The following is a 24,569-nucleotide window of genomic DNA, read 5'->3' as shown; positions in this document are numbered from 1 at the left end:
TACTCCTTCAAATTGAATAATATGTCGGTTGATGAAGAGCTGACGCACAAATCGTGTTCTTGAAATGCAGTTTGAAAGCAAAATTTTGGAATAATATTGGTGTTTGGCAATGGACATGTTTCCAAGACTTTGTGAAAAAGCACTAACTGTGCTCATCCCATTTGCGATGACATACTTATGCAAGTCTAGATTTAGTGCCCTTTTGTCAATCAAGACAAAATCTAGAAATCACTTGGGTGCACAGGCAGACATGCGGATTGCTATCAGCAAAAAAGTGCCACGTTTTGAAAAACTCTTAAGCAATAAACAGTCATTAAATTTAAATTGGCTTATGAACATTTGAACATTAGTTCTTTAATTTTTTTTAAAGAAATTTCATGCATGGGTGAAAATTTAATTTTTTGTAGGGTTTATGCAACTTTTAATTTGTTGGAATACTTTTTCTTTTCCATATGTTTTATTTTTGTTTATATATTGTTAAAAATTGATTATACAAATTTGTTTTGGTCACCTTCACCTTTATTCTTAAAAAATTATTACTTTAATGGGTTCGAGAACATATTAAAATTTTTTAGGGGTGTGGGGCATAAAAAAGGTTGGGAACCACTGCCCTAAGCCATCTGAACACATCTGCATTGAGTACCTTGGTACCGGGAACTCTTACAGTAAACATCATAATATTTAATATTTTATGTGTTTAACGTCTAACATATTTATGTAAATATGCTCCATCGTCCTGGAGAAACATTATCTAATCTTTACCTTGCGAGCATGGTATGAACAATATATAAAGGAGACTTGACTTCCTTTCTTCCAACAAGCCAATTTCTTTTCATCCATATAGCTAATTTTCCATTGATCCTGTGCCTTGTGACTTTCTGGATGAGTCTCTTGTGGGGGATTTTGTCAAAAGTTTTGCTAAAATCCATGTAGTCCACATCTACCACCCTACCCTCATCAATTTCTTTTGTTACCTCCTCAAAAAACTCAATTATATCCATGAGGCACAACCTTCCCTTCACAAATTCATGCTATCCTTGAAGACTAACATACCATAAACCTTCTTAACTGCACAGCAACCTTGAGTGATATATGGATTTGGACCTCAAGGTCCCTCTGTTCTTTCACGCTGTTCAGAATCCTGCCATTAACCATGTTCTCTGCCTTCAAGTTTGACCTTCTCAAATTCATCACCTCACACTGATCTGGATTGAACTCCATCTGTCACTTTTCCACCTAACTCTGCATCCTGTTGATATGCCGTTGTAAACTATGGCAATGTTCTACACCAGAGGTGGCTAACATTTTAATTTAGACATAAAGCTCAGTAACAGAGCATTTCAGCCCATGAGTATGTACCAGGGTGTAGGTTAATTGGCGGCACAGACTTTTCTAAATTAAAATTAAAAAGTTGTTCACCCCTGTGAGAGATGATAAAAACTGATAATACAAATATGAACATGAAGAAACAAAAATTGATACATGGGTAAATGAATAAAGCCAGTACAAACAGGATGAGACATGGATATTAGAATGCAGGACTTTAAGTCTGAGTAAGATAGTCTGAGTAAGACGTGAGCTGCTACAGAACTCTAAAGCTGCTTGGCATTTAAATCGCTTAATCAGACTCCAGACAGCCTTGAACATCATCATCAAATGGAGATCGGTGGCCCTGAGTTTCGGGGCTGAAGAGGAACGGCAGATACGAGCCACAATTCAACGGAACCGCCTGGCTCTCGATTACTCGTTGTCTGCTGAAGGCAGCGTTTGTGAAAGACTGACTAAGGACAATGCTCACAACGGTCAGGCGGTTAAAGACACTTCTTCAGGAGTTCGAAAATCTTCCCATGCCCAGGTACAGACTTGGCAACCTTGGTCTGGTGTGGGATGGACTAGACTTTTTATTGGTTGCTGGAGTCTGATACCCACAGCCCTTATAGCAGCTGGACTCGCTATTCTGACCATTATGTTGCTCCCCTGCCTAAAGATTTGTGTACTGTTTTTAATTCATCGACCCCCTCGTCAGAACACTATCGCCCAAAGGATCTGTGATTCCCAACTTTTATCCGAAGATACTGAGACTGCAGTCTGTTTACTGACCAGCTGGGAAAAACACCAAGTTGTCAAGTAAGATATTTTCAGTTAAAGACATCAGTAATACTGATCTAAAAGAAAAGTGAGGATTGTGAGAGATGAGAAAAACTGATATACAAATATGAATATGAAGAAACAAAAATTGATACATGGGTACATGAATGAAGCCAGTACAAACAGGATGAGACATGGATATTAGAATGCAGGAAGCAGAATCAGTCTGAGTAAGATAAGAATCTCCTAGCCTTTAGACAGAATTAGCAAGTTCACTGTATGAATGAGATAAGGATAGACAATAGATAATAGAATGTAGGAAGTAGAGTTAGTCTGAATGAGATAAGGGTCTTCTAGCCCCAGATAGAATTAGCATGTTTGCATATATAATTAGTAAGCCTTAGACAGTATTAGCCAGTTCTACATATGAAGAGGACACAGCCCTGAGGGTCCGGAAGGTGTAAATTAGAACAAAGACAGGGTTGTGAATAAGGACAATGAGGATAATAACATGATAAGACATCGACAGGATACCCCCTGGTTCTCCAAGTGCACAGAAACAGCACTTAGGCAGGCAGGATTACCTAATGCCAAACCTCTCCAGGAGGCAGAAGAATGTAAGGGGGAGGGTATTCCTATACTGAAATGAACTGTATAAAAGTTGGGTGAGCCCCAGTGTATTCCCATGGTAAGGGGAAGCACCCAAATTTGCATTGTTGTATAATAAATGTTCTTTGTTCTCAATTTTTGTCTCGAGCAATTTCTGTGAAGATACTTCTGTTTCTAACAATGGGGGTTCGTCCGGGATCCCACTCCCTCCACTGACAGAGTGCCCGACGACGGGGGTAGGTGCACCCCAGCTGATTCAGCTGGACTCACGGGCGGAGGGTGACTGGTCAGTGGATGAAGCGAGTGATATCCGAGGAGAGGCATTGAGAACAAACAACGAGAGTACGTTGAGGAAGCGCGCTAGAGATTGCTACTGGAACTTGGTAAGAGGAATTCTACTTGCCTGTTAGTATAGGAAGTGTGCGTAGCAAGAAGAGAATCCTAGTGAAGGATGTGAGAATCAGATAACCAAGCAAAGCCCGTTGGGATTAATGTTATCTGATTGGGGCGCGGGAAGAACCCGTGGAAAGAACAAACTGACCATGGTCAGGTATTGTTGTGTAGAATGGGTTAAAAGCCGATTAAAGGGAGCTCCGTATACTGGCCAAAGCTTGGATCCGAGGATGACTGGATGTGTCAAGCATTGAACATCTGGCTCTATCAAAACCAGAAAGATAATCTTGAGAGCAGGGAATATGCAGCCTGCTGGCTCAGGGGATCGTTTGATCAATTGGTTTTGAATGAAAAAGAATGCAAGGACAAGAGAGATGAGGAACCTTTTGTCCCCGAACCACAAGGATGGGATGTGTTACATTCCCTTCCTCCACCTTACGTTCCTCCTATGCCGGCTCCTATCTTTCCTACTCTTCTGCACCTTTCCCTCCTCCCCCACAGCTAGAGAAAAGAGAAGAGAGTAGGAGTGGTATGATGACCCATTCTCAAACCACTCGATTGCCACCTCTATTGACAAGAGAGAGAGGTGACTTTAATTCAGAACAGTGTGAGACTCTTCAGGAAGAAAGGGCAGAACCCTTTGATTCATTTCCCAGGGAGCAGGAACCTAGACCTAATAAGCCAGAAACTAACTGGATGAGACCTCTGCGGGAAGTTCCCGTGGGAGAGGGTCTCGGTTTCGTAAATGTACCCCTGACCAGTACAGAAGTGCGTAACTTTAAGAAAGAGCTGATCTCCCTGATAAAAGATCCTCTAGGGTGTGCTGAACAATTAGATCAATTTTTGGGACCAAATACATATACCTGGGATGAGTTAACATCTATCTTTAAGACTCTGTTTACTTTGGATGAACGTGGAATGATTCGCCAGGCAGGGATTAGAGTCTGGGATAAGGAACACCAAGGGGGACCAGAGGCGATACCCAGAGAAGCTAAATTTCCCTTGACAAAACCAAATTGGGACAAGAATACTAGTGATGGTCGCACATTAATGGAAGAATATAGAGTTAATTTGATAAGAGGAATCAAGGAATCTGTTCCAAAGGGACAGAATTTTAAGAAAGCCTTTGAGGTTCCCCAAGGTCCCGAGGAGACCCCTTCTGCATTTCTGAATAGATTGCGCATGGCAATACAGCAATATGGAGGTCTGGACATAGAATCCCCAGCAGGGGAACAACTGGTACTAACAGGTTTCGTTACGAACTCAGCCCCAGACATTAGAAGGAAATTACAGAAGACTGAGAATTGGCATGAGCAAGGAATAACCCAGCTTCTACAGATCGCACAAAAAGCATTTGTCCAGAGGTCTGAGGATAAGCAGAAAGGAAAGGTGAAAATTTTAATGCAGGCAGTCAAAGGAGTAGTGGAGGAACAAGGGTAGGGTCTGTGTGCCAGCTCCTGGACGTTGTGAGGGGAGCCAGGGGTGGGGAAGTTGGGACCCCAGTAGATGGAGGAGTAGAGGAGGATTCCGGGGATGACGACCATTCCCAGGGCCCTTTAGAAACCCAGGTAAAGATTGGGAAACAGGAGCACTTGTCTGTTATCATTGTAAAAAGGAAGGACACTTTAGGAAAGATTGCCCACTGTGAGCCAGGGAGACGTGATCTTACGCCCTGATGGAAGCAGATTATGAATAGGGGGGTCACGGTTCTCAGTCAATACACACCGTGGGGCTGCACGGAGAACCATTAGTAAATTTAAGCATAGGACCCCACAGTGACAAGATGGTATTTTTAGTTGATTCCGGGGCAGCCCGGTCTAGTATTTTACATCAACCCGAGGGTGTTAGGATAGAAGGGACGGTGATAGTTTCAGAAGTAGGAGGAAAAGACTTTACAGTCCCTGTATTAAGAGATATAAAAATTCAAATGGGAGAAAAGGTAATAACAGAGGATCTTCTACTAGTTCCCCAAGCTGGAGTTTGTTTGTTAGGATGAGATTTACAGGACCAATTGGCTATCGGCACCAGACCACAGGAATCAGGTATCGGGGTTCAATTATATGTATTAAGTGAGGAAGATCGAGAACTTATAAATCCGAGAGTATGGGCAGAAAAAGGCAATAGAGGAGTGTTAGATATTCCTCCCCTACAAGTTACCTTAAAAGACACTCAACAAGTTATTCGACGAAAACAGTACCCCATTCCTATGGCTGGCCGAAAGGGGCTGCAGCCAATAATTGACCAGTTGGTAAAAGATGGTCTACTCAAATCTTGTATGTCACCTTTTAATACCCCAATTTTACCTGTCCAAAAACCAGACGGTACCTATCGATTAGTGCAGGACTTGAGGGAGCTGTTGAACTTTTAAATTTTCTAGAGTGAGCGAATCCAAATTACAATTTGTACAATCAGAAGTTAAATACTTAGGTCATCTGGTGAGTCAGGGAACTAGGAAAATAAGTCCAGAGAGAATACGTGGTATTCTGCAGATTCCCCCTCCCAAGAATGCCCAAGAACTTAGGAAATTCCTTAGTTTAGTGGGATACTGTAGAATCTGGATTGAAAATTATTCTAGCCTGGTCAGATTTCTCTATGATAAACTCGCGATTGTAAGGGGCGAACCTGTTGTCTGGACAGACGAAGAGATTAAAGATTTTAACTTTATGAAGTTATTTAACTTATTAGTGCCCCAGTCTTGGCACTACCCAACTTAAATAAGCCTTTTGACTTATATACCAATGCGAGAGGAGGTGTAGCCACCGGAGTACTAACCCAAGAGAGGGCAGGCTATAGACAGCCAGTTGCTTTTCTATCAAAAGTTTTAGACCCCGTTTGTCATGGTTGGCCAGAATGTGTGCAAGCCATCGCAGCCACTGCTATTTTAGTTGAGGAAGGACGAAAGATTACATTTGGTGCCCCGATGATAGTTCACACCCCTCACACAGTCCGCAATATTCTCTTACAGCGTGCTGGAAGGTGGCTCACAGACTCTAGAATTTTAAAATATGAAGCGATCCTAATGGATAGGGATGATTTGACCTTGCTTACAACTAAAAACCCCAACCCAGCAGCCTTCCTGGTCGCTCCAAATTCTGACAATACCATTAATGAATTAGAACATGTGTGTTTAGAAGTTATAAATTTACAGACCAAAATTAGAGAGGATTTAAGTGATCAGCCTTTACAGGATGGTGAAAGATGGTTTATTGATGGATCTTCACGTTGCATTGATAGTGCATTGATGGGAAAGAAGGAGTGGTAATTGAAGCCAGTCGCCTCCCTGGTCATTGGTCAGCGCAATCTTGTGAATTATATGCCCTTTGTCGAGCACTTCAGAGTCTAGAGAGCAAGGTGGGTACTATCTACACGGACTCTAAGTACGCTTTTGGTGTAGTGCACACCTTTGGGAAGATCTGGAAAGAACGGGGAATGATAACTGGTAAAGGACAGAAGTTGGCCCATGAGAACTTAATTGTCCAATCCCTGGATGCTCTTACACTACCTAACGAAATAGCTGTAGTACATGTACGAGGTCATCAAAGTGATGACAGTCTCGAAGCCCAAGGGAACAGACGGGCTGATGCAGCTGCCAAACAGGCTGCACTAGCAGAGAAAATTGACATGCACCTGTTACTGCCCACACCACTAGAAGTTAAAAAGACTCCCATCTTTACCCGGGAAGAGGAGGTCTCCATGAAAGACCAGGGTATGCGCCAAACGGCCGATGGGTTGTGGTGGACGGCAGACGGATGTCAAGTCCTGAATAAAGCCTTGGCTCGCCAAATTGTAGATCAGATACACCAACAGACACACTGGGGAACCCAGGCACTTGTCGATACTTTTGTACGATCACTTCATTGTTTCGGCATATACACAATAGCCAAACAAAGTACTTGGGGTTGTCCAATCTGTCAGAGAGTAAATAAGAAATCTATGTGCCAGGTAATGCCTGGCGGTCGCGATATAGCCATACGCCCATTTCAACAGATACAAATTGACTTTACAGAACTTCCTAAGATAGGAACTTACAAATACCTCCTGGTGATGGTAGATCATTTCACACGATGGGTTGAGGCTTTCCCGACCCCTAATGATCGTGCCAGCACCGTTATCAGAATACTAATGGAATCTGTGATTCCACAATATGGTATGATTCAAACCATTGACTCGGATTGAGGTACACATTTTACCTCTCAGGTACTCCAGGGTGTATGCAAGAGACTGGGAATAGACTGGCAACTACATACCCCGTGGCACCCCCAAAGCTCAAACCGTGTTGAACGAATGAATCAAACCTTGAAAAATTAGCTCACTCGACTTCATGAAGAGACTGGCCTCTCTTGGATTAAATCTTTACCCTTAGCTCTAATTTGAACTTGCACAGACCTTGCAGTCTCACCACATGAAATGATGTTTGGTCTTCCTTACATGGGATTCCACACTGATACCCCTATCCCTGAAGCTAAACCAATATATTTCTAAATTTTTACAGGGGCTGTCTACTTCTCTCCATGAATTAAGACAGAAGGGCTTATTAGCTCAAACACCACCCCTGGAGTATCCTATTCATTCTATTAAACCGGGTGATTGGGTTTATGTCAAATCATGGCAAATAACCAACTTAAACCTGTCTGGGATGGCCCCTATTGTGTACTTTTAATTACAGACACTGCCGTGCGAACGAAAGAAAAAGGCTGGAGCCACATCCAACGAATTAAACCAGCTACTGAACCACAGAATAGCAACATTGATAATCTACCCTCCACCTGGCGTGCAGTCCTTCATCCTTCTGATCTCAAAGTTACACTACGTCGGGATAAAGTGCCGTAATGTTGTTTCTACCATTTACTGTATTCTTTCTATCATTTATTGTATTGTTTACTTGTTGCTTCCCAATTTCTGGAACACCATTTAATTACTCACTATGTATTAAGTCCTCCTGGAATAGGGGCAGCAGAGGTCACAATTTTTTACATTTAGAATGTAGACAGAGCATAGATATAATGTATAGTCATAGTGGAATATGGGTTAACAAGAGATTTCAACATGGACCAGGGGAACTCAACAGCTTTATTGGAATAGATTTAATTTGTATTTTAGCCTACACAAGTATTAAAGACAGGAGTTCTAAAGGCACAGCACAAAGGAGATGGCGGGATGAAGACAGACAGAATGGTAGTCAGCATTGTACATGTGGCAGAGATAGAGTTAATACATATGCTAATGGTCTCTACTCACAACCTCACTGATACTCATATTAATCTTAACAGACAAGCTGCAACACACGGGTTAAATGATAAGAAACAATCCTCCCCAACTTGGTCTCTTCTCAAACATCTTTGGGTCCCTCATACATCCAGTATGACAAGCACCACCCCGTTAAGGGGAGCACCAGTTGCAAACGACGTGAGCTGCTACAGAACTCTAAAGCTGCTTGGCATTTAAATCGCTTAATCAGACTCCAGACAGCTTTGAACATCATCATCAAACGGAGATCGGTGGCCCTGAGTTTCGGGGCTGAAGAGGAACGGCAGATACGAGCCACAATTCAACGGAACCGCCTGGCTCTCGATTACTCGTTGTCTGCTGAAGGCAGCGTTTGTGAAAGACTGACTAAGGACAATGCTCACAATGGTCAGGCGGTTAAAGACTCTCCTTCAGGAGTTCGAAAATCTTCCCATGCCCAGGTACAGACTTGGCAACCTTGGTCTGGTGTGGGATGGACTAGACTTTTTATTGGTTGCTAGAGCCTGATACCCACAGCCCTTATAGCAGCTGGACTCGCTATTCTGACCATTATGGTGCTCCCCTGCCTAAAGATTTGTGTACTGTTTTTAATTCATCGACCCCCTGTGTTTCCCAACTTTTATCCGAAGATACTGAGACTGCAGTCTGTTTACTGACCAGCTGGGAAAAACACCAAGTTGTCAAGTAAGATATTTTCAGTTAAAGACATCAGTAATACTGATCTAAAAGAAAAGTGAGGATTGTGAGAGATAAGAAAAACTGATATACAAATATGAACATGAAGAAACAAAAATTGAAACATGGGTACATGAATGAAGCCAGTACAAACAGGATGAGACATGGATATTAGAATGCAGGAAGCAGAATCAGTCTGAGTAAGATAAGAATCTCCTAGCCTTTAGACAGAATTAGCAAGTTCACTGTATAACATAACATAACATAACATAACAATTACAGCACGGAAACAGGCCATTAGGCCCTTCTAGTCCGCACCGAACCAAACACCCCTTTCTAGTCCCACCTCCCTGCACAATGCCCATAACCCTCCATCTTCTTCTCATCCATATACCTGTCCAACCTTTTCTTAAATAATACAATTGACTCCGCCGCCACTATTTCTCCCGGAAGATCATTCCACACAGCTACCACTCTCTGAGTAAAGTTCCCCCTCATGTTACCTCTAAACCTCTGCCCCTTAATTCTTAACTCATGTCCTCTTGTTTTAAACTTTCTTCCTCTTAACGGAAATAGTCTATCCACATCCATTCTGTCTATCCCTTTCATAATCTTAAATACTTCTATCAAATCCCCTCTCAACCTTCTACGCTCCAAAGAATAAAGACCCAATCTGTCCAATCTCTCCCCATACTCCAGATGCTTAAACCCAGGCAACATTCTGGTAAACCTTCTCTGCACTCTCTCCACTCTGTTTATATCCTTCCTATAATTAGGCGACCAGAACTGCACACAGAACTCCAAATTAGGCCGCACCAACGTCTTATACAATCTCAACATCACCTCCCAACTCCTATATTCCATGCAATGATTGATAAAGGCCAGCATACTAAAAGCCTTCTTCACCACCCTATTCACGTGAGTTTCTACCTTCAGGGAACGATGTACCGTCACTCCTAAATCTTTCTGCTCTTCTGTATTCCTCAATGCTCTCCCATTTACCACATATGTCCTATTCTGATTCTTCTTACCAAAATGAAGCACCTCACACTTATCAGCATTAAATTCCATCTGCCATTTTTCAGCCCACTTTTCTAAGCAGCCCAAATCCCTCTGCAATCCTTGAAAACCTTCTTCATTATCCACTATTCCACCTATCTTAGTATCGTCTGCATATTTACTAATCCAATTCACCACCCCATCATCTAGATCATTAATGTATATAACGAACAACAATGGGCCCAATACAGATCCTTGAGGCACACCACTGGTCACCGGCCTCCAACCTGACAGACAATTATCCACTACCACTCTCTGGCCTCTCCCTTTCAGCCAATGTTCAATCCATTTGACTATCTCAAAATTTATACCTAAAGACTGCACCTTCCTAACTAACCTTCCATGTGGTACCTTGTCGAAGGCCTTACTGAAGTCCATATAGACAACATCCACTGCGCTACCCTCATCCACATTCCTAGTCACCTCTTCAAAAAATTCAATCAGATTGGTCAAACATGACCTTCCTCCCACAAATCCATGTTGAGTGCTCCTGATCAGACCCTGTCTATCCAGATGTTTATAAGTACTATCTCTAAGAATTTTCTCCATTAATTTACCTACCACAGACGTCAAACTTACAGGCCGATAGTTGCCAGGCTTCCGCCTTGAACCCTTTTTAAATAACGGAACCACATGCGCAATGCGCCAATCCTCCGGCACTATCCCCATATCTAATGACATTTGAAAAATTACCGCCAGAGCCTCTGCTATTTCCTCCTTCACTTCTCTCAATGTCCTGGGGAAGATCCCGTCTGGTCCCGGAGACTTATCCACCTTTATATTCTTCAAAAGCCTTAAAACTACACCTTTTGTAATCTCTATATTCCCCATATTTACCCAATTTGCTTTTTTTATCCCACATCTCCCAATATCCTTCTCCTTAGTGAATACCGAAGAAAAGAAACTGTTCAATATCTCCCCCATTTCTCTAGGTTCCACACACAGTTTTCCACTCTGATTTTCTAAGGGACCAATTTTGTCTCTAGCTTTCCTCTTACCATTAACATATTTGTAGAACTCTTTTGGATTAGTTTTCACCCTGCTTGCCATAGTTTTCTCGTACCTTCTTTTAGCTTTCCTAATTCCTCTCTTAAGATTCCTCTTACATTCAATGTATCTTTCAAACATCTCATTAACTCCATACTTCTTATATCTAATGTACGCCTCCCTTTTTCTTCGAACCAAGTTTCCAATATTCCTTGAAAACCACGGCTCTCTCAAACCTTTTGCCCCTCCTTTGAATGAGATAAGGATAGACAATAGATAATTAGATAATAGAATGTAGGAAGTAGAGTTAGTCTGAATGAGATAAGGGTCTTCTAGCCCCAGATAGAATTAGCAAGTTTGCATATGTAATTAGTAAGCCTTAGACAGTATTAGCCAGTTCTACATATGAAGAGGGCACAGCCCTGAGGGTCGGGAAGGTGTAAATTAGAACAAAAACAGGGTTGTGATAAGGACAATGAGGATAATGACATGATAAGACACCGACAGGATACCCCCCTGGTCCTCCAAGTGCACAGAAACAGCACGTAAAAGCAGGCAGGATTACCTAATGCCAAACCTCTCCAGGAGGCAGAAGAATGTAAGGGGGAGGGTATTCCTATACTGAAATGAACTGTATAAAAGTTGGGTGACCCTTTGGGTCAAGAATTAAATTCCACTTGCCAGTTTTTCTCCATCTTCTCAAATGATCTGCATCCTGCTGTAAACTTAAATATCGTCTTCTCTTCGATAACAGCTTTTAACTCTTCAATCTGGTAAATGCAGTTTTATCTTCCCCTTAATTAGACCTATTGATCTGGCCTCCACTATCTGATGGAGCAGGAAATTCCTGGGTTCAATTTTTAAAATACATTTCTTTAAATTTTAGAGATACAGCACAGTAACAAGCCCATTCGGCCCACGAGCCCAGGCCACCCAAATAACCTACAAACTATGTATGTTATTGGAGAGTGGGAGGAAACTGGAGAACCCAAAGGAAACACAAACATGTCACGGGGAGAACATACAAATTCCTTTCAAACAGCAGTGGATGGCCCCTGTCACTAAATTTAATGTTTAAAAAAGCTTAAATGCTGAACATATGACAGATTTAAACATTGTCCCTGGCGTGAACCCGTTGGTAGTTCATCAAGTTTGATGACCAAGCAAATCTTTTCCCACACACTACAGGTGAAGGGCCTCTTGCCAGTGTGAACCTACTGGTGGGTCAGAAAGTTCGATGATTGATTGAACCCTTTGCCACACTCAGGGCAGGTGAAGGGCCGCTCCCCGGTGTGGATCTGCCAGTGGGACTTCAGGCTAGAGGACTGTGTGAACCCCTTGTCACACTCGGGGCAGGTGAAGGGCTTCTCCCCAGTGTGCATCTGTCAGTGGGACCATGAGAGGACTGGGCGAAGCCCTTGCTGCACTCAGGTGAAGGGTCTCTCGCCAGTCTGAACAAGCAGATCGGTCAGAAAGCCTAATGATCAACTGAAGCCCTTGCCACATTCAGGGCAGGTGAAGGACCTCTCCGCGGTGCGGATCCGCCAGTGGATCTTCAGGTTAGTGGACAGTTTTTCCCATGCTGTACTCAGGGCAGGTGAAAGGCCACTTGCCAGTGTGGATCCATCAGTGGGAATTTAGGGTAGAGGACTGAGTGAAGCCCTTCCTGTACACTGAACAGATGAATGGCCGCTCCCTGGTGTGCACCTGCTGGTGGGCACTCATTTCAGAAGGCAGAGTGGACCCATTCGCTCAGAGTAGCTGAGTGACCAGGCTTTGGTTAGGATGCGCTCTCAATGCCCCAAATTATCAGTGGAATGAACACAGAGTTTGCTCCAGGTTCACCCAACTACTTCCAGGTAAAGTCCTGAAGCAAAAATTTCAGTCTGGGATGGAAAACTGTATTGCAATTGATCATTTTTAACAGGCAAATATTTGCTCACTCCTTCAGCAATGTGAAAAATAAATTATTTGGCTTGTTATATTTAATTCATCAGAGCCTCTCAGAGGATGTGCTTGTGTTTCCCTCGGTGACTCTCTCTGCACAACTGGCCAAAATTCCTTGCAGAGTCAGTGGTCCTTAACATTCTTATTCAGGGGGTTGATCTCACTGCCTTGCCGGTCACACTGTGGCTTGTAATCTCTTCTCAGAAATAAAACACACAAGTATCCCCTCTTCACTGACATGACTGGTGCTAATGTTTGTTGCCTTTGATTCCCATCCACAACTCCTCTGCTATTATCACCCTGCAAAACAAGTGTAGCCACGAGAAAGATGGCAAGGTAGGACAGGTCACTTTGCTCTATTGTCAGCTGTATTCCCACCTCAGTCAGAAAGTTGGGACATTATAGGTGTTAAATGAGCCAAGAAATTAATTGAATCAGAAAGGTAATGAGAGTTTTGTAAAGGGTCCCAACCTGAAACATTGTCCTTGGATACAACCTGACCCTCTAACTCCCTGCGGCTTCCCATTGTTCACTCAAAATTCCATCTGCAATTTTTGTGTTCTTTCACAGAGGGTTTTATTGATTGGGCTTGTGATGTGCCAACCCACCCACCCTACCTGGCCCTATGATGTACCCGCCTCTCTCCCCTCCCACCCAAGCACGGATCCAATCCTGTGATGTACCAACCTCCCTGACACAACCCACTGTCCTGCCTCTTTGATGTACCATCCTCCATACCCCACCCAACGGCCCGCCCTGTGCTGTACCCTCCTCTCTGTCCACACCCACCCACCTACATTTCCCCACCCACTGACCCAGGCCTGTCCCCCACCCACTCACCAACCTGGCCCTGTGATGTGCCCATCACCCTGTCTGCACCCATGGACCTGGCCCAGTGATGAACCCACCTCCCTGTCCCCCACCCACCGAAACAGCCCTGTGATGTACCCACCTCCCTGACCCCACCCACCAACCTGACCCTGTGATGTACCCACCTCCCTGTCCCCACCCCCCGACCCGGCCCTGTGATGTACCCACCTCCCTGACCCCCACCCACCGAACCGGCCTGTGATATACCCACCTCCCTATCCCCATCCACTGACCCAACTCTGTGATGTACCCACCTGCCTATGCTCACCCAACCCTGCCTTGTGATGTACCCACATACTTGTCCTCACCAACCTGGCTTTGTAATGTACCCACCTCCCTGTCCATGTCCACCCACCGACCCAGCCCTATGATGTATCCACTTCCCTGTCTCACCCCCCACCAACCCAGGCCCAGTGATGTACCAATCTCCCTGTCCCCACCCACTGACCCATCCTTATGATGTACCCATCTACTTGTACCCACCTCACCTGGCCCTGTTATGTACTCACCTACCTGTCTCCACCAACCCGGCCTTGTAATGTACCCACATCCCTGTTCCCACCCACCGACCTGGCTCAGTGATGTACCCATCTCCCTGTACCCACCCAACCTGGCCCTGTGAGGTACCCACCTACTTGTCCCCATCTACCCAGCTTTGTAATGTCCCCACATCCCTGACCCCACCCACCAACACGGCCCTGTGATATACCCACCTCCCTGTCCTCACACTCCCGGCCTGGCCCTGTGATGTACCCACCTCCCAGTCCCCACCCACTGACCTGGTCCTGTGATGTACAAACCTCCCTGTCTCCATCCACTGACTCAACTCTGTGATGTACCCACCTGCCTGTGCCCACCTGACCCGGCCTTTTGATGGACCCACCTCCTTGTCCCCACTGACCCAGCTTTGTGATGTGCCCACCTCCCTCTCTGCACCCACCTGATGTCCTTGATGCCCTGTGATGTACCCACCTTTGTCCTTGCCCACCAAGTACCACCCCAACCCTGTGATGTACTAACCTCCCTGACACCACCCACTGTCCTGCCTCTGTGATGTACCATCCTCCATGACCCCACCCAATGGCCCGTCCTGTGTTGTACCCACCTCTCTGTCCACACCCACCCACCAACATGGCCCTGCAATGTACACACCTACATTTCCTCACCCACTGACCCGGGCCTGTGATGACCCACCTCCCTGTCCCCCACCCACTAACCTGGCCTGTGATGTACCCACCTGCCTATCCACCACCCACCCACGGACCCAACCCTGTGATGAACCCACCTCCCTGTCCCCCACCCACTAACCTGGCCTGCCTGTCCACCACCCACTCACCGACTCAGCCCTGTGATGTGCCCATCACCCTGTCTGCACCCACGGACCCAACCCTGTGATGAACCCACCTCCCTGTCCCCCACCCACCAACCCAGCCCTTTGATGTACCCACCTCCCTGTCCCGACCCACTGTACCCACCACCCACTGACCTGACTGATGCACCCACCTGCCTGTGCTCACCTGACCTTGCCTTGTGCTGTACCCATCTCCCATTCCCCACCCAATGACTTGTCCTTGTGATATGACCACCTCCCTGTCCACACCTATCCACCAACATGGTCCTGTGATGTACCCACCTCCTTGACCCTGGCAACACATGCACCGACCGACCCAACCCTGTGATGAATCCACCTCCCTGTCCCCACATACCCCGCCCTGTGATATATCCACTTCCCTATCCACACCCATCCACCAACCTGGCCCTGATGTACCCATTTCCTTGCCCCCACACAATGACCCGGTCATGTAATTTTCCCACCTATGTCTCAAGCCAATCACCCGCCCCTGTGATGTACCCACCTCCCTGTACCACAGCCACCGGCCCAACCCTGTGATGTACCCAACTCCGTCTCAAGCCAGCAACCCGCCCCTGTGATGTAACCACTTCTCTTTCCATACCCACCAACCTGCCCCTGTAATTTACCCACCTCCCTGTCCCCACCGATCGTCCCGGCCCTATAATGTACAACCTCCCACTCACTCAACCACCCACATCCCTGTTGCCCATCCACACCACAACCTGGACTTGTTATGTACCCACCTCCCTGTCCCCACCCACCATCCTGGTTCTCACCAACCTCCATGACCACAAACACTGACCCATCCCTGGGATGTACCCAACTCCCCTGCCCCACCTACCGGCCACACCCTGTGATGAATCCACCTCCCTCTCCCCACCCATGGACCCGGCCCTTTGATGTACCCATCTCCCTGTCCCCACCAACCCACTGACCCCGCCCTGTGATTTACCAACCTCCCTGTCCCCACCCACCCAAGCACCAACCCAACCCTGTGATGTACCCACATCATGTCCCCACCCACTGTCCTGGCTCTGTGATGTACCCACCTCCATGACCCCATCAAACGACCCAGCCCTGTGATGTGCCCACCACTGTCCCCACCCACTGACCCGTTCTTGTGATATACCCACCTCCCTGAACCCCACCACTGACCCAGCCTGTAATGTACCCACCTCGCTGTCCCACATTCACTGGCCCGCCACTTATTCTCAAGCCACAAACCAGCCCTGTGATGTTACCACCTCTCTGTCTATACCCACCAACCTGCCCCTGTGATTTACCCACCTCCCTGTCCTGACCTAACCACCCACCCCTGTGATGTACCCACCTTCCCATCCTAGTTCTGTGACCCGGCCCTGTGATGTACCCACCTCCCTGTCCCACCAATTGACCCACTCTGTTATGTACCCACCTCACTGTGCCCACCACTGTCCTGGTACCGTGATATACCCACTTCCATGACCCCATACACCGACCCAGCCCTGGAATGTACACACCTCCTTGTGCCCTCCCAACCTGTCCCTACTGACCCAGCCTTGCGATATACCCACCTACTGGCCCGTGATGTACCCACCTCTCTGTCCCCACCTACTGGCCCGTGATGTATCCACCTCTCTGTCCCCACCAACCGACCCGGCACTGTGATTTACCCACTTCACTGTAACCACCATTCGACCCAGCCCTATGATGTACACACCTCCCTGCAGTCAAACCACATCGCTGTCCCTCACATACCCCTCAACCCGGCCCTGTGATTTACCCACCGCCCTGTACCCCACCTACCGACCTGGCCCTATGATTTACCCACCGCCCTGTCCCCCACCCACTGACCCAGCCCTGTGATTTACCCACCGCCCTGCCCCTCACCCACCGAACTGGTCCTGTGATTTACCCACCGCCCTGTCCCCCACTCACCGACCCAGCCCTGTGATTTACCCAATTCCCTGTCCTCCATCCACTGACCCGGCCCTGTAATTTACCCACCTCCCTCTCCATCGAACCAATGTTGGCCCCAAAGGCGGGCATTCGCACCTCTCCCCCAACCTGTTCCCGTTCCCCTTCCCCTTCCCCTTCCCCTCCCAAGGAGCGCTTGTGGCCCCCACCCGTAACCGAAGATATTCATCTAATTGAACGGACACTTCGCTTCACCGGGAACAAATTTCATCTGGAAACACGCGGGAAGCCCTAGCGCATGCGCAGTGATGATCCCGACTCTGCCACTGCTCTGATTGACAGCTCCCTCCTTGCCAGCACGTCCCGGCAACCTGGTCCAGACGTGTGCGCGTTGACGTCGCAGGGCCCTTGTGCGACCCTGAGCGCCGTTTCCTCAGCAACAGGCGGTCCACGGAGAAAGCTGTGCCCGGGATTGGAGGTGAGACTTGTCCCGGCCGGAGCGGGCGGGACGGGACGGGAGTGCCCGCAGCGCTAGCCCGGCCCTTGTTGGATCCGGTGAATCGGGTCTTGGGGAGGAGGGTGGTGAATCCGGCCTTGGGGAGGAGGGTGGTGAATCCGGCCTTGGGGAGGAGGGTGGTGAATCCGGCCTTGGGGAGGAGGGTGGTGAATCCGGCCTTGGGGAGGAGGGTGGTGAATCCGGCCTTTGGGGGGGAGGGTGAGCGGCTCGGGACCCGGCCGGGACCTCGTCCACCCACATTCGAGCCGGTGTGGGAAGTGAAGGGGCTGGGAGGGGTGTGAGGGAGAAGGGTCCCTGACAACGCCATGGGCAGCGAGTGTGTCCGGCTGCATGGATGGATGGATGGTGGCAGCAGTCGGACTGGGGGAGGAAGGGAGGGAGTCGGTGGGGGAAGAGGAAGAGAGAGAGGGGCGTACATGAAGCGATAAGGGAGCGGGAGTAGTGAGGTGAGGGACAAAGGGGAGGGTGAAGTTGTGGAAGGGAAGGGAGATGGAAGGGACGGAGGAGCGGAAAGGCTCACATACGGGGCAAGTGTGAGGTGTCAGGGGCCAGAAGGAGAGAGGATGCATAGCAGTAATGAAACTGTCTCTCTCTTCTCCTCCCCGTTACCCTAATCACCCCCGATTAGATCACTTATGACGGCAACTTTGAGTGTGACAGGGAGAAGAGGTGTTTGTAGGGGAGAGGGGGTGTGTGGGTGTCTACGGGGGGGTAGATGTTGCGGGGAATAGGTTATTTGCGGTTTGGGAAAGGGGGAGAAGGGTTTGTGAAGGCGGGGATGTTTGTGGGAGGGGGGTGTGATGCAAAGGGTTTGTTGGGGGAGAGGGGGTTTATGGGGGAGGGTGCTTGTGGAGGATGTGAGAAATGGTGAGGGGCTGTTTTCAGGTGTGGGGTTGTTTGCAGGAGGGGTTGCGGGGCAGTTTGCGGGAGAGGGGGTGCCGGTGCTGTTTGCGGGAGAGGGGGTGCGGAGGCTGTTTGCGGGAGAGGGCGTGCGGGGGCTGTTTGCGAGAGAGGACGTGCGGGGGCTGTTTGCGGGAGAGGGGTGTGGGGGCTGTTTGCGGGAGAGGGTGCGGGGGCCGTGCAGGAGAGGGGATGCGGGGGCTGTTTGCGGGAGAGGGGGTGCGGGTGCTGTTTGCGGGAGCTGTTTGCGGGTGCTGTTTGCGGGAGCTGTTTGCGGGAGCTGTTTGCGGGAGCTGTTTGCGGGAGCTGTTTGCGGGAGCTGTTTGCGGGAGCTGTTTGCGGGAGAGGGTGTGCATGGTCTGTTTGCGGGAGAGGGGGTGCATGGGCTGTTTACGTGAGGGGGTGTTGGGGGAGAGGGGGCTTTGGGAGTGTGCTTGAGCGGGGGAGGGGCCGTTTGCAAGAGGGGGGAGGGGCCGTTTGCAAGAGGGGGGGAGGGGCCGTTTGCAAGAGGGGGGGAGGGGCCGTTTGCAAGAGGGGGGAGGGGCCGTTTGCAAGAGGGGGAGAGGGGCCGTTTGCAAGAGGGGGAGAGGGGCCGTTTGCAAGAGGGGGAGAGGGGCCGTTTGCAAGAGGGGGAGAGGGGCCGTTTGCAAGAGGGGGAGAGGGGCCGTTTGCAAGAGGGGGAGAGGGGCCGTTTGCAAGAGGGGGAGAGGGGCCGTTTGCAAGAGGGGGAGAGGGGCCGTTTGCAAGAGGGGGAGAGGGGCCGTTTGCAAGAGGGGGAGAGGGGCCGTTTGCAAGAGGGGGAGAGGGGCCGTTTGCAAGAGGGGCAGAGGGGCCGTAAGCGTGGGGAACAGTGGGTGGGGGAGTGAGTGTGAGGGGGACGTAATGGGGTTTTGTGGGGGCAAGAGGGGTTTATGGGGAAGGGTGCTTGTGGGGGAAATGAGAAATGGTGAGGAGCTGTTTTCAGGAGTGGGGTTGTTTGCAGGAGGGGTTGCGGGGCATTTTGCGGGAGAGGGGATGCCGGGGCAGTTTGCGGGAGAGGGGATGCCGGGGCAGTTTGCGGGAGAGGGGATGCCGGGGCAGTTTGCGGGAGAGGGGATGCCGGGGCAGTTTGCGGGAGAGGGGATGCCGGGGCAGTTTGCGGGAGAGGGGATGCCGGGGCAGTTTGCGGGAGAGGGGATGCCGGGGCAGTTTGCGGGAGAGGGGATGCCGGGGCAGTTTGCGGGAGAGGGGATGCCAGGTCAGTTTGCGGGAGAGGATGCGGGAGGTTTGCGGGAGAGGGGGTGTTGGGGGAGTGGGGGCTTGGTGAGAGGGTGCATGAGCGGGGGAGGGGCTGTTTGCATGAGGGGGAAGAAGGGCCATTTGCGTGAGGGGGGTGTTTGCGTGGCGGGTGTGGGGGGAGCGGGGATGTGCAGGGCATAGGGGATGTTTGCAAGGGTTAGGGGATGTTTGTGGGGGGGAAAGGCTGTTTGCAGGAGAGGGGCTGATTGCGTGAGAGGCGTGTGCGTGAGAGGGGGCATTTGTGTGGCGGGTGTGGGGGCGAGCGGGGGTGTGCAGGGGATAGGGGATGTTTGCAAGGGTTAGGGGATGTTTGCGGGGGGGAAAGGCTGTTTGCAGGAGAGGGGCTGATTGCGTGAGAGTGGTGTTTGCGTGTGGGGTGAGGGGGGGTGTGCAGGGGATAGGGGATGTTTGCAGGAGAGGGGCTGTTTGCGTGAGGGGGAGAGGGGGTGTTTGTGGAAGAGGGGCAGAATGGGAGAGGGTCTGTTTGAAGGAGAAAGGGAGAGGGGCTGCGTGCGGGGGGTAAAGGGGAGGCGCGAGAGAGGGGAAGCGGCAGGGGAGCGGGGTGGCGTGCGAGAGGGTGAGTGGAGCAGCGTGTGAGGGGGAGCGAGGTAGCGTGCGAGAGAGGGGCAGCGTGCGGAGGGGGTGTGTGTTGGGGGAGCGGAGGTCTGTGCAGGGCAGCGGGTGTCGGGTGGAAAAGTGTTTTGAGGGAGGGAGGTTGCTTGTGAGGGAGGGGGAGATATCGTGAGGGGTTGTTTGCAGAAGAGTGGGTAGGGAGACTGTTTGCGGATGGGGGTTGAGGGGGCTGTTTCCTTGAGGGGAGAGGGGGCGCTTGCGGGAGAGGGGGCGCTTGCGGGAGAGGGGGCGCTTGCGGGAGAGGGGGCGCTTGCGGGAGAGGGGGCGCTTGCGGGAGAGGGGGCGCTTGCGGGAGAGGGGGCGCTTGCGGGAGAGGGGGCGCTTGCGGGAGAGGGGGCGCTTGCGGGAGAGGGGGCGCTTGCGGGAGAGGGGGCGCTTGCGGGAGAGGGGGCGCTTGCGGGAGAGGGGGCGCTTGCGGGAGAGGGGGCGCTTGCGGGAGAGGGGGCGCTTGCGGGAGAGGGGGCGCTTGCGGGAGAGGGGGCGCTTGCGGGAGAGGGGGCGCTTGCGGGAGAGGGGGCGCTTGCGGGAGAGGGGGCGCTTGCGGGAGAGGGGGCGCTTGCGGGAGAGGGGGCGCTTGCGGGAGAGGGGGCGCTTGCGGGAGAGGGGGCGCTTGCGGGAGAGGGGGCGCTTGCGGGAGAGGGGGCGCTTGCGGGAGAGGGGGCGCTTGCGGGAGAGGGGGCGCTTGCGGGAGAGGGGGCGCTTGCGGGAGAGGGGGCGCTTGCGGGAGAGGGGGCGCTTGCGGGAGAGGGGGCGCTTGCGGGAGAGGGGGCGCTTGCGGGAGAGGGGGCGCTTGCGGGAGAGGGGGCGCTTGCGGGAGAGGGGGCGCTTGCGGGAGAGGGGGCGCTTGCGGGAGAGGGGGCGCTTGCGGGAGAGGGGGCGCTTGCGGGAGAGGGGGCGCTTGCGGGAGAGGGGGCGCTTGCGGGAGAGGGGGCGCTTGCGGGAGAGGGGGCGCTTGCGGGAGAGGGGGCGCTTGCGGGAGAGGGGGCGCTTGCGGGAGAGGGGGCGCTTGCGGGAGAGGGGGCGCTTGCGGGAGAGGGGGCGCTTGCGGGAGAGGGGGACTAGGTGGATTTGTGTGAGGGCGAAAGAGTGGGGGAGAATAGGTTTGTGGGAGATATGTCGAGTGTTTGTGGGGGAGGGAGAGAGTGGGTGTTAATGTGAGGGGGGAAGGTGTTTGTGTGAGTGGAGTGGAGGGGGCAATTGTGGCAGAGGGTTTGTCTGGGAGGTGGAGAGGTATTTGTGTGAGGGGGGAGTTTTTGTGTGGGAGAGGGGATATTTGGAAGGTGGTGTTTGAGAAGTGGGGGAATTTTTGGGGCGGAGGTGTCAGAGGGGGTGCGTGGGGCGGAGGGGTGCGTGGGGCGGAGGGGTGCGTGGGGCGGAGGGGTGCGTGGGGCGGAGGGGTGCGTGGGGCGGAGGGGTGCGTGGGGCGGAGGGGTGCGTGGGGCGGAGGGGTGCGTGGGGCGGAGGGGTGCGTGGGGCGGAGGGGTGCGTGGGGCGGAGGGGTGCGTGGGGCGGAGGGGCTGTCTGTGGGGGAACGCTTGTTTGTGTGAGACGGGGAGGTGGTGTCTGTGAGACAGGGTGTTTGCGGGAGAGGGCGAGAGGGGGTGTTTGCGGGAGAGGGCGAGAGGGGGTGTTTGCGGGAGAGGGCGAGAGGGGGTGTTTGCGGGAGAGGGCGAGAGGGGGTGTTTGCGGGAGAGGGCGAGAGGGGGTGTTTGCGTGAGGGGAAGAGGGTTTGTTTTTGTGAGAGGTTGTTTGTCGGATGAGGTTTTTTGTGGGGTCGAGGGGGTTGTTTGAGTGAAAGGGGGGGAGAGAGTGTTTCTGGGAGTGGGGGTTCAGGTGTTTTTTGAGGAGTGGTGGAGAACGTGTATATGGGAAATATGGAGTGTGTGTGTTTGTGGGGGAGGGGGAGAAAGGGTGTTTGTGTTTGTTGGAGAGCGTATGTTTGTGGGAGAGGGTGTTTGTGGGGTAGAGGGCCTGTTTGCAGGGTAGAGCTGCTGGCGGGGTAAAGGGGGCGTTTGTTCGAGATGGGGAGAGAGTGGGTTGTGCGGGTGGGGGAGTGAGTGGGCTTGAGCAGGAGGGGGAGGGAGTGGGTTTGTGTGTGAGGGGGAAGTGGAGGCTATGGCCGATGCCACCTTCTAATAGTGGCCAATTATGGGCCCTTCTTTCCAGTGGGAATTGGCTGCTACACCAGGAGGTGGGTAAACTGCTCGCCCTGGTAGGAAGGGCTTGCTCAGGTGTGTGGGGGGCGTCAGCCCTGCAAGGCCCTGGGGGGCCAATAGAGTATGTTCAGGAAGATGGCATTCTGGTTAAAGAGATGGACACAAGTTCCCTTCGCACTGCACAAAAGTGCTGGAAGTAAAAGGGGAGCAACGTTTTGGACCTGGGCTCTTTGTAAAGGGACGAGGAAAAGCACGTAGAGCCCTGAATAAAAAGGTTGGCGGATGGGTGTGGTGGGGGGTGGCAGAAGTTGGAGGAGCTCAGGGTAACAGGTCAGGTGGAAAAAACACACGGAAATACTGGAGAACTCAGGCTGGTCTTGCAGCATTGAAAGGAGGTACAGATAAATTTCCGATGTTTTGGGCCTGAGCCCCTAGAAACATAGAAAACCTACAGCACAATACAGGCCCTTCAGCCCACAAAGTTATGCCAATCATGTCCCTCCCTAGATATTACTAGGCTTACCCATAGCCCTCTATTTTTCTTAGTTCTATGTACCTATCCAAAATTCTCTGTGAAGACTTTATCGTGCCTCCACTACCGTCACCGGCAGCTCATTCCATACACCCTCTACTCTCTGCTTAAAAAACATACCCTGTACCAACTCCCAGCACCTTAAACCATGTCGTCTTCTGGCAATCATTTCGGCCCTTGGAAAAAGCTTCTGACTAACCACATAATCAATGCCTCTTCAAGAAATAGGCAAAGAACAGGAAGGCGTTCAAATAAACGTTGCAGAATGGAAGGGGGTCAACAAAAGATCTTAACTGGACATGATAATAGGAGACATGATTATTGGTTTTGGCTCTGTGGAAGGAGATAGAGCTGGGGGAAGGGGGTTAATGGAAACTGGAGAAGTTGATATTAATACCATTGGGTTGGAGAGTGCCCAGATGGAAGGTGAGGTGTTGTTCCTCCAATTTGCAGGTGGTCTCATTCTGGCAGTGCATGCAACCATTGACAGACATGTCAGTGAGGGAATGGGACTGGGAATTGGGAGATCCATGCTATTGCGGGAGACAGAGGCGATCTCCCAGTCTGTATCCAGTCTCCAATATGCAGGAATACCGATGCAGTAAAATATTGTTTCATTTGGAAGGACTGTTGGGGGTCTTCGAATGGTGGTGAGGGAGGAAGTGTGGGTGCAAGTGGAGCATCTCCTGCAATCACAGGGGTTGGTACCAAAGGTTCAATTTTTGGGGAGTGAGAAGTGGACAAGGGAGTCACAGAGAAAGAGAAAAACAACTGAGGTGATTGGGGGAAAAAGTAACTCTCCGACAGGAGTGGGAATGCTGTCTGATTGGAGAGGGCCCAGGCAGAATACAAGGTGTTGTTCCTCCAATTTGCAGGTGGCCTTTTTGGTACCTTCCCCCACCCCAACCTTTTTATTCTGATGCCTGTTTTTGCTTATAAGGGCCCAGGCCGGAAATGTTGGTTATAAAAACACACAGAAATGGTGGAGTAACTCAGCCAGTTTTCCAGAGTCCATAGGAGGTATAGATTATTTCTCATGGATGTGTGACCTGCTGAGTTTCTCCAGCAGGTTTGTGTGTTGCACTCAATGTCAGTGTAGAATTCCTCGTTTAACTCCATTGGTTCCACTGTCAGTCAGCCGAGCAAATTGAGAAATGCAAGTGGATGCATTTAGAGCTGATTGGATTTCTAGACCTTGCCAATGAGGTTGGAATCGAGATTAAAAACAGATAATGAACTAAATTTAATTCCCAGTGAACAAAACCCTCTACAGAAGAACACAAACTACAGATGCTGGAATTTTGAGTGAACATTGGGAAGCTGCAGGAAGTTAGTGGTCAGGTCCCATCCAAGGCCAACGTTTCAGGTTGGGACCTTTCACAAAACTCTCATTACCTCCTGATTCAATTAACTTCTTGGCTCAATTAA

General features: G+C 50.4%; 1 protein-coding gene and 1 pseudogene across 1 annotated transcript; one reads left to right on the top strand and one right to left on the bottom strand.

The window, feature by feature from the left end:
* The first annotated feature begins 16,356 nt into the window (after positions 1-16,356).
* LOC138755022 (zinc finger protein 721-like) overlaps positions 16,357-24,569 on the top strand; it is a 233,500-nt pseudogene continuing 225,287 nt past the window's right edge.
* LOC138753082 (serine/arginine repetitive matrix protein 2-like) lies at positions 18,524-23,310 on the bottom strand. The gene is made up of 5 exons (XM_069915673.1): positions 23,282-23,310; positions 21,649-22,268; positions 19,523-21,511; positions 18,937-19,466; positions 18,524-18,874 (listed from the first exon to the last, which is right to left on the bottom strand). Exons 1-5 carry the CDS (start codon positions 23,308-23,310, stop codon positions 18,524-18,526), a joined length of 3,519 nt encoding a protein of 1,172 aa, XP_069771774.1.

The sequence above is a fragment of the Narcine bancroftii genome, chromosome 2 (genome assembly GCF_036971445.1).
Source record: "Narcine bancroftii isolate sNarBan1 chromosome 2, sNarBan1.hap1, whole genome shotgun sequence".
NCBI lineage: Eukaryota > Metazoa > Chordata > Chondrichthyes > Torpediniformes > Narcinidae > Narcine > Narcine bancroftii.
Note: the sequence above shows the minus strand (reverse complement) of the source record. Positions and strands in the feature narration are given on the sequence as shown.

What these genes read in the sequence shown, in the direction of transcription:
- LOC138753082 (XM_069915673.1), bottom strand. Translation starts at nt 23,310, where the DNA reads ATGATTGCCAGAAGACGACATGGTTTAAG. An exon ending in AGAAGACGACATGGTTTAAG is followed by an intron (nt 22,269 to 23,281) that starts GTGCTGGGAGTT and finishes CCCCACTCCCAG; the next exon opens with AAACACTCTCTCCCCCCCTT. An exon ending in ACAAACCCTCTGCCACAATT is followed by an intron (nt 21,512 to 21,648) that starts GCCCCCTCCACT and finishes AAATCCACCTAG; the next exon opens with TCCCCCTCTCCCGCAAGCGC.